Here is an 8,829-nt window from a genome sequence, read left to right as displayed (position 1 = left end):
CTTCCCAAGGAACTTTCCAAATCAGCTTCTTGAAAAGGTCAAAATCTGCCCTCCAGAAGCCCAGTGTGGAAGTTTTGTTGGTGTTCCTTCTGGTTTCACTAATTAGTGAGAATTCTGTTATTTCCTGATCATCAGCCTGGAGGTTATGATTCAAACAGTAAACTTGAAACTTGCCTTCAGGACCAAACCCTGTCTGAGGTGGCACTTTAATTTCTGTAGAGTGTGACCAAGCAAGAAAGAACAGGGGTTTGGTTGTTGGGGTTTTTTTTGTTTGGTTGTTTATTTTTTTTAACTGGGAAAAGAGCCAGATTGCCTGAAAAGAAGGCTTTGGAGAGGAAAAACCCTGCTTGGAACTCACAAAAAGAGAAGTTGTGAGCTGAAACATTCTTTGGATACTAAAAATGAGACTTTGCAGCCTAAAAGGAGCCTGATTAGGAAGACAGAGCTAAGAGCTTCAGAAGGAAACATGGGGTTTAGGACCATCCCAATGTGGATTTGTAGCCTAGGCAGGATTTCTGTCCAGTAAATGAGGGTTTGGACCCAAAAGATGAAACTCTGCCCTAAAATAAAAAGCAATATCTAACACAAGCAAGGTTGAGAGCCCAAAAATTAGGATTTTGACCCCAAAATTGAGGTTTTAGGCATGAAAAAAATCAGTAGGTAAGATGCTGCAAGTGACCTTGTGGACCCTGCAATGCAGGTGAACCTTTCTGGCCCCAAGAAATGAAGCCTTGGTGCTGATTAAAGGGCTTCAGGCAGTCCAGTGGAAACTTGAGTGGTAAAAGAGGGTTTTGGACTCTCCAAAAGAAGGTTTGGGTCTTAAGAGAGGGCTTGGGGCCCTGAAAATTCAGCTTTGAAAACACTGTGAACCCTGAAGTAGGGTTTTGTGCCCTCAAAGGATGCTTTGTTGCCACAGTTTAAAGCTTTGACCCTAAAAAGAGATCTGGGGCCCCTGGAGCCTCTCTTTCCCTCTGCCTCCCCCACCCAGGATGCCCCTGGAGTCCCTCCCTGCTTCCTCCCTCTCGCTGTGGGGGCAATCCCTGTACCCCACATCCCCGGGGTGTCCTGGTCCCCTTAAGGGCCCCTGGCCAGCACTGGCCCCGTGCCCTGAGCCTGACAGGCGTTCCCAGCTGCTCCAGCATGGAGGAGACGTGAGTGCACCGGGATCCCTGGGGCTTCCCTGCTGCTGGCACCCCCTGAACCTTCTGTTCAGAGAGAGGGCTCCCCCTGAACCCCCTGAACCCTCTGTTCCCCCTGGGTTCCCCCTGAACTCCCTGGCACCCCTGAACTCCCTGGCACCCCCTGAACCCCCTGGCACCCCCTGTTCCCGCAGGGTGCCCTCGGTGGAGGCCTACGAGGCAGCCATGGTGCTCAGCGGGGTTGGGGACGCCCTGGGCTACCGGGGGGCCCGCTGGGAGTACTGCACCTCGGGCCCCCAGATCCACAGCGAGCTGGCCGAGCTGGGGGGGCTGGCAGCCATCAGCCTGGAGCCCCCCGAGTGGCCCGTCAGCGATGACACCGTCCTGCACCTCGCCACCGCCGAGGGGCTGGCCACAGGTGTGGGGACCCCGTGACACCCCAGTGACAGAAGGGAGGGGTCCCGGGGGTTGGGGTTCCCATTGTAGCCCAGGCTGGCACTGTCCTTCTATGTCCCCTGAGGGATGGGGGGTCCCTGTTGTGTTCTTTGGGGTGTGGCTGGGTGTACCGTAACAGCCTTGGGATACATCAGGGAGGTCCCCATGAGATTCCTGACTCAAACGGGGATTGTTCAGCTCTGGAGGGGACTTTGGGGCATCTTCATTCCACATCCCCCATCTTTTAGGGGTTTCCAGGGGCTTGGGGGGATGTGTGTCCTTGTTTCCTCTAGGTGGGGGTGGGGACTGTGGGTGTGTCTGTGTGGTTTTCCTCATTTATGTGCCCCTTCCTCCCATTCTGGGTGCTGGAAGTGGGGACATTTCCCCCTCCCACTTGGGACCCTGGCAGGGTACCCCTTTCTCAGTTTGCAGTGCTCAGGAAGATTCCCCATTTGTGCACTACACTCATCCTGCTTCCCCTCCAGTTTTGGGTGCTCTGTGGGGCAGTGTTTCCATTCCCCACATTTTTGGGGGTGGTGCAATGGCGATCTTATTCTCCCCTTTCATTTTTTGGGGTTCATGGGGCCTCTCCCTGCACAGGCCTGGAGGGGGAACCCCTCCTGCAGGAGCTGGCTCGCCGCTACGTGGCCGCCATGGGGGACATGGAGGGACGCAAGCCCGGACCCAGCAGCATCCTTGGTGAGCAGAGCCCAGGGATGCGGGGAGAGGCAGGGGGGGCGCAGGGAGCCTCACAGCCCGTGTCCCCCCAGGCACCTCCCAGCTGCGGCCGGGGGAGCCCCAGGGCTATCGCATCCCCTTCAACCCCCGCGGCACCGGCTGCGGGGCCGCCATGCGCAGCCTGGCCATCGGCCTCAGGTGGGCACGGGGACACCTGGGGACACCTGGGGACACTCGGGGCCAGGGATGTGGGTATCAGAGCTGGGGGGTGAGGGCAGCGATGTGGGGGTGTTAGAATGAGTGGAAAGGGGGATGCAGGGATGCCACACGGGGACACGGGATGGGGACAAGGGGGTGTCAGAGCTGGAGGGAAGGGGACATGAAGGGATGGGAGCAGGGTAAGAGGGACATGAGGATGTCACAGGGAGAGGAGTGGGGACGTGGGTTTGGTGGAGCTGGAGAGGACAAGGTCCAGGACTTGGAGACATGTGGTGCTGGAGCTGGGAGGCTGGGGACAGAGAAGATGGGGACAGCAACAGCGAAGAGGGACACAGGTCACAGAGCTAAGAGTGGGGCGTGGCAGTGATGGGGCTGGGAGAATGGGCACAGCAGGGACAAGGGTGGTGGTATGGGAATACAGTAGCAGGGGTGTGGGGACTGGTGTGATGCCAGTGCAGGTACCCACGTGCCTCGGAGCTGCCGACTCTGATCCGGGTGAGCATCGAGAGCGGGCGCATGACCCACCACCACCCCACTGGTGAGTGCCAGCCTGGCAGGGGAGGGCTGGAGGGGACAGCAGAGCCCCCCTGAAGCCCCTGTCCCCACAGGGTACCTTGGAGCACTGGCGGTGGCCCTCTTTGGGGCACTGGGAGCTCGGGGTGAACCCCCAGAGCGCTGGGGGGCTGAGCTGCTGCGGGTCCTGCCCCTGGCATGGGACTACGTGGAGAGCACCGGGGTGGCTGTGGAGGACAATGCTGCTGCCTGGCCATTCTTTGGGGAGGCGTGGCACCGGTGAGAGGGCACTGTGAGGGTTCTGGGGGGACACTGGGAGCACAAAGAGGGGCTGGGGATGATACTGGAAAAGGCTCAGGGGTCCATTAGTGCCACTGGTGCCAGCCAGGCTCTCTGATGGTCCTGGCAGGGCATCGTGGCAGTGTCACTGGTGCCACTGCTGACCCTGATGCCCAGTCTGTCCCTGCTGCAGCCAGTGTCCTTTGTGTCACTGCCAGAGGTGCCATCCTCAGGGACAGTGGCCTCTGTATTGCTGGGGCATTGAGTGTTCTTGGTGGTACTGGTATCCAATAACTGGATGCCCATGGCTACCCCCCGGGTTGGCTGATTGTCCCCAGTGTCCCCACAGCTATCTGGGGTCACAGGGGCTGCTGGAGAGTGACCAGTGACCTCAGTGTCCCCGTTTCTCTGCAGATACCTGGACTCCCGCGGGCTGCTGGAAGGTGCTGGCCCAGCGCGGGTGCCACCCCTCCCGTCCCCAGCCGAGCGGGACACCGAGTACCTAGGCTGGGCTCTGGACGGGTGGCCAGGGCGCAGCGGCCACGACGCCCCCATGGTGGCCCTGGAGGCGCTGCTGGCAGCCGGAGGGAGCTGGGAGGAGCTGTGTGCCAGGGCAGTGCTGCACGGCGGCGACAGCGATTCCACGGGGACCATCGCCGCCGGCTGCTGGGGGCTGCTGGGGGGGCTGGCCTCCGTCCCCCCGGGGCTGCACCGCCGCCTCGAGTACCGCAAGCGGCTGCGTGACGCTGCCCACAGGCTGCACACGCTGGCCTGGGGGGCACGCTGAGTGTCCCTGCTCTGTCACCTGCTGTCCCTCTCCACGGAGAGCATGGCAGTGAACAGGCCTCGAGTGCAGCAGGGACCTGCAGGGTGTGCTGGGGTCCGAGGCAAGCCGCATCTGGCCACCACAGCCGTGGCCAGCTGGCCTTTTAGTGATGCCCAGAACCTGCCCAGGGAGCCTCAGTCACCCCCAGAGTAAAAAACATCTCCCGAGTCGCCCTGGGTCTGGATTTGTGCCCTGCGCCTCTCGTCCTGCGCTGAGTGTCCCTGCTCTGTCACCTGCTGTCCCTCTCCACGGAGAGCATGGCAGTGAACAGGCCTCGAGTGCAGCAGGGACCTGCAGGGTGTGCTGGGGTCCGAGGCAAGCCGCATCTGGCCACCACAGCCGTGGCCAGCTGGCCTTTTAGTGGTGCCCAGAACCTGCCCAGGGAGCCTCAGTCACCCCCAGAGTAAAAAACATCTCCCGAGTCGCCCTGGGTCTGGATTTGTGCCCTGCGCCTCTCGTCCTGCCCGTGCTTCAGGTCCAAAGTGTTACTCTTCAGATTCAGCCTCAAGCTTTTCAAACCTTGATTTGGATAATGCAATCCTCAAAAGTAAGGAAAACTTTGGTGCAGTTCGTTTGAGCATTATGTAAATAACTAAAATGCAACGCCACAGAGAACAGCGCCGCTTTTAAATCACCAAAGCCTACATGTGGAAGACCAAATAGTCAGTTTAAGGGCCGAACTAACATCTTCATGCTACAAAACCACATTTATACATTCCAAGGTTTATGTTTTTAGAGTTCAAAGACTCATTTAGTGTGATTTTGAAGGTCCCGAGTTCGATCGGGGGTGCTGGCAATGCCATCAGTGTCACCCGCTGCACAGACAGAGCCGTGGGCACAGCTCTGCCTCAGAAGGGCGGCTGAAGGGCCAGGGGCACTTTGGGGTGTGCTCTACTTGCTCTCCTCCCCAGTATTTTATGGGAAACTTTGTCCTTTGAGAGGGATCCTCCCAAACATTGGGGCTCTCTAGTGGAGTCCTGGAGCCTCGAGGGGCATCCCCCAGACTGCCCCCAGTCTTTCACTGGTTAATAAAATCAGGTTCGAGGTTCAGTTGCTCCACAACTTGTCGGTGCCCTCCTGCACTGCCTCGGGTTCTGTCCTGCCCTCAAATCCAGCCCAGCCCCGATAACCCGCCCCGCTCCGTGTCCCACATCAGAGTGGGCCATGATAATGGCGGGCACGCCCCTCAGGGAGCACGGCAAGGGGCGGGGCCTGCCACAGGCAGGCGTGGCTCCACCCCTTCCTCAAAATGAGCGACAGCTCCCTTAACCAATGGCGCAATGGGACAGCAGGCGGGCTTCGCCTGACAACCAATGGCAGCGGGAGGCCGGCGGGCAGCGCAGAGCGGCTAACGGCATTGCCATGACGGGCGGCGCCAGCAGCCAATGAGCGGCGGAGAGCGGTGCGGCCAGATAATGAGGCGGTGGAGGGCGGTGCGATCAGCCAATGAGGCGGTGGAGGGCGGTGCGACCAGCCAATGAGGCGGCTGGGTGGGGTGCGGCCAGCCAATGAGACGGCGGAGGGCGGTGCGATCAGCCAATGAGGCGGCGGAGGGCGGTGCGATCAGCCAATGAGGCGGCTGGGTGGGGCGCGGCCAGCCAATGAGGCGGCGGACGGCGGTGCGATCAGCCAATGAGACGGCTGGGTGGGGCGAGGCCAGCCAATGAGGCGGCTGGGTGGGGCGCGCGGCCAGCCAATGAGGTGCGGCGGAGCGGGGCCGGCCGAGGCGCGGCGGATCGCGGCGGGCGGATCTCCTCCCGGATGCGGCCGGGCTGCTCCCGGTACCTGAGCGTATCCGCGGGCCCCGGCCACCCCCGTTCCCTTCCCTCGGTGCCCCCAGATCAGGCCCGCCACGCCCTGGGATCCCTCAGGCAGCAGGCCCAAGCCCGCGGCTCTCCCCTTGTTCCTCTGTGCTCTCTCCACCCCTTGGAGCTGCGCCCGCCCCCAGCCGAGCCCGAGTCAACAAAAGCTCCGGGCTGTGGGCTCCCCTTGTCACCCGTGCGCATCGATTCTGCTCCCGCTCCGCACTCTCCAGCCCTGAGCCCAGCCCAGCCGGGCTGCCCTTTGGCGGGTCCCCCTGTGCTGCCGGGCCTGCCGCGGGTGCGCCGTGCCCGCAGAGCCCCCGGCGCCATGGGGGAGCCGCGGTTCCTGCAGGCCGAGTGCGCCTTCCGGCCCGGGGCACACACGGTGCGGCTGACCCTGAGCCGCAGCACGCTGCGGGTGGAGGTGGAGGCTCGCGGCACCGGCGACCTGTGGAGGGGAGAGTTCGATGCCGCCTGTGAGTGATGGAGGGAGGCTGGGAGGCTGAGGGGGTCACCCATGGCTGCCACTGACTGAAATACCACCCCCTTCTCGCAGTCATCGAGGATCTCACCCGCAAAACGGGGAATTTCAAGCAGTTTGGCATTTTCTGCAGCATGCTGGAGTCGGCGCTGACACAGGTGTGGCCGTGCTACTCCCCTACACGGGGTTTTGGGGGTACCCCAGGTGGGGTGTGTGTCCCACCGAGCCCTCCTGCTTTTCAAACTTTCTGCAGAGCAGCGACTCCGTCAGCCTGGAGCTGCTCACCTTCACCGACCTGGAGACCCTGCACAGCCGGAAAGTGGGGGCAATCACCCGGCCTCCCCCTTGCACCTCTTCTCCCCTCAACAGCAAGCGCTACCTCATCCTCGTCTACTCTGTGGAGTTCGATAGGTGACAGGGGACAGCAGGCAGGGGTCCCGGGGGGTGACTGCAGCCTGACCTCCTCCTCTCCTGCAGGATCCACTACCCGCTGCCGCTGCCCTACGCGGGGCGGCCGGACCTGGTGGCGCTGGTGCGGGAGCTGCAGGAGCAGCTGGGGCAGCTCCAGGCGCGGCACCTGGAGGAGACCCAGCACTTGCGGGAAGCGTGAGTGGGGACAGGGCACCCGGGGGGGTTTGGGGGTTCCTGTCTCTCAGGGTGAGGAGGGAACCCCCAGAGCAGCCCCTGCTGTTCCCCCCAGGCTGTGGCAGGCACTGGAGGAGAAGCGGGCAGCAGAGAGCCGGCACCAGCGCGAGTACCGGCAGCTGGCTGCAGAGGTGGGCTGGGACGGTGGGAGCTGCTCTGGGGACAGACACAGGCTGCCACATGCACAGTGAGCTTTTTTTTCCCCCTCGAAGCTGGCCCAGGCAAAGGCGTCAGAGCAGAAGCTGCAGCTGCGGGTGAAGAACCTGACAGCTGAACTGGCCTCCTGCAGGAGGGGGTGAGGCCGGGGTGAACCCTGCAGGGAACCCTCATGACCGTGGGGTGTTTCCCTGTTCCTCCCCTCATGGTGCTGGTTCTCTTGGCAGCCGCCAGAAATCTGCCAGCCCGGCCCCACGCGCCCAGGAGCGACGCTCAGCATCCCTGGAGAGCCACAGGAGCAGCCGGGGCCACCCCTCACCAAAGTCCCTGTCACCTGCAGGTGTGGGACACATGGGGACACGCACCCAGGAGTGCAGACAGGACATGGCTCACCCCCTCCTCACCCTGACCCCTCCTCTGCCTCCCCCTGCCAGGCTCCCGCCCGCCACGCTTCGACCCCACTGCCTTTGTCAGGGCCCGGCAGCGCCGGCAGAAGGAGGCTGAGCTCAGAAAGTAAGCGGTGCTGGCAGCTCCCTCCATCAGCATCCCTCCCTGATACCTGGGAGGGTTTCTTCCTCCCTTCAGCCCCACATTCCCCCTTACCACCATGTCCCTTGGGTGCAGCCAGCGGCGTGGAGTGGCTTCTGGCAGCAGCAGCCCGGCGAGGAGCCACAGGCGCAGCTCGTCTGGTGAGTGGGGCAGGGGAGGAGGGCTGGGGGTGCCCCCACTGCGTGCTGGGGCTCCTTCCTCAGCTTCCCCATCCCCGTTTCTCCCTGCAGCTGACAGCTCCCGCAGCTGGCGCCGGGGAGGGAGCCCTGGCAGCAAAGCCCCTGCGCGCCCCGAGCCCTGCAGGTAACGCTGGGGTTGGGCAGGATGTGTGGGCATCCCTTCCAGCACCCTGTAACCCCCCTCCCCGGGCAGGGACAGGAGAGCGACCCGTACACGGACACCCCTGAGCACCTCGTTCTGCAATAGCCCCTCTGTGGTGAGTGGCTGTCCTTTTGGGGTTCCCCCACCCCTCCATCCCAAAGCAGGGTGACCAGGAGGTCACTGGTGACCCCCAACCTCCTGCCCAGGTCCCTCGCCCAGCTGCCAGCCACAAGCTGCCAGCGTGCAGGACTGCTGGCAAGCGCCCTGGAAAAGGTGAGGCCCCAGCTCGGCCCCTAGGTATTTGAGGGATACCCCAACCCAGACCTTTGTTAACCCTTTTTTCCTGCGCTGCCTGCCCAGAGAACTGCTCCAAGGAGCCCTCAGCTGAACTGGCTGAGATCGATGCCCGGCTGCAGGCTCTGCAGGAGTACATGGACAGCCTGAACACCCACATGTGACCCCTCCAGGGACACACACCCCTCCTGTGTCCTCAGGGGGTGACAGTGGTGCTGTGGTACGTGTACCCCCAAATAAACCCTTGTTTGTCCCCAGGGCGTGTTCTTCTTGCGATGGGGCAAGGGCAGTGTCCCCCAGGAGGGACACAGCGTTGGGACACAGTGACAGTCCCACTGCTTGGGGACATGTGGGATACAGCCCAGGCCACCAGTCTCTTCCCCTGGGCTACCAGTGAACTCAAAGGCCACTGCAATGTGATACCAGCACCCATGTCACTCTCCTCTGTCCCTGCTCCTGTAACACTACTGTCCTCACAGTGCTGGCCGAGCT

At 62.3% G+C, this 8,829-nt stretch overlaps 2 protein-coding genes across 4 annotated transcripts; both read left to right on the top strand.

The window, feature by feature from the left end:
- Positions 1–1,099: 1,099 nt before the first annotated feature.
- Positions 1,100–4,259, top strand: LOC120505586 (protein ADP-ribosylarginine hydrolase-like). Its single transcript, XM_039716278.1, has 7 exons — positions 1,100–1,151; positions 1,334–1,557; positions 2,175–2,273; positions 2,345–2,450; positions 2,930–3,009; positions 3,080–3,263; positions 3,678–4,259. Exons 1-7 carry the CDS (start codon positions 1,141–1,143, stop codon positions 4,048–4,050), a joined length of 1,077 nt encoding a protein of 358 aa, XP_039572212.1. The 5' UTR covers positions 1,100–1,140; the 3' UTR covers positions 4,051–4,259.
- Positions 4,260–5,649: 1,390 nt separating this feature from the next.
- CCDC61 (coiled-coil domain containing 61) lies at positions 5,650–8,594 on the top strand. 3 transcript variants are annotated; one of them, XM_039716277.1, is made up of 13 exons: positions 5,660–6,367; positions 6,448–6,530; positions 6,626–6,783; positions 6,850–6,978; positions 7,073–7,148; positions 7,230–7,312; positions 7,401–7,513; positions 7,608–7,686; positions 7,798–7,862; positions 7,953–8,025; positions 8,095–8,158; positions 8,250–8,316; positions 8,404–8,594. In XM_039716277.1, exons 1-13 carry the CDS (start codon positions 5,722–5,724, stop codon positions 8,499–8,501), a joined length of 1,734 nt encoding a protein of 577 aa, XP_039572211.1. In that variant the 5' UTR covers positions 5,660–5,721; the 3' UTR covers positions 8,502–8,594. The 3 variants fall into 3 exon arrangements, 1 of the variants encoding a protein (XP_039572211.1); XR_005628256.1 differs by lacking the exon at positions 7,401–7,513 and having other exon boundaries at positions 5,652–6,367; positions 7,514–7,686; positions 8,404–8,478; XR_005628255.1 differs by lacking the exon at positions 7,401–7,513 and having other exon boundaries at positions 5,650–6,367; positions 7,514–7,686; positions 7,953–8,158; positions 8,404–8,478.
- Positions 8,595–8,829: the final 235 nt, after the last annotated feature.

The sequence above is a fragment of the Passer montanus genome, unplaced genomic scaffold (genome assembly GCF_014805655.1).
Source record: "Passer montanus isolate IOZ18808 unplaced genomic scaffold, ASM1480565v1 scaffold35, whole genome shotgun sequence".
NCBI lineage: Eukaryota > Metazoa > Chordata > Aves > Passeriformes > Passeridae > Passer > Passer montanus.
The sequence above is the reverse complement of the archived record's forward strand: the minus strand, read 5'-3'. Positions and strand labels throughout refer to the sequence as shown.

Excerpts from the sequence above, each read along its gene's own strand:
- CCDC61 (XM_039716277.1), top strand. The coding sequence starts at position 5,722 with ATGAGACGGCTGGGTGGGGCGAGGCCAGCCAATGAGGCGGCTGGGTGG. Across the intron at positions 6,979-7,072 it reads ACCCAGCACTTGCGGGAAGC|GCTGTGGCAGGCACTGGAGG; the intron begins GTGAGTGGGGAC and ends TGTTCCCCCCAG. Across the intron at positions 7,313-7,400 it reads CTGGCCTCCTGCAGGAGGGG|CCGCCAGAAATCTGCCAGCC; the intron begins GTGAGGCCGGGG and ends TTCTCTTGGCAG.
- LOC120505586 (XM_039716278.1), top strand. Across the intron at positions 2,274-2,344 it reads CGGACCCAGCAGCATCCTTG|GCACCTCCCAGCTGCGGCCG; the intron begins GTGAGCAGAGCC and ends GTGTCCCCCCAG. Across the intron at positions 3,264-3,677 it reads TTTGGGGAGGCGTGGCACCG|ATACCTGGACTCCCGCGGGC; the intron begins GTGAGAGGGCAC and ends GTTTCTCTGCAG.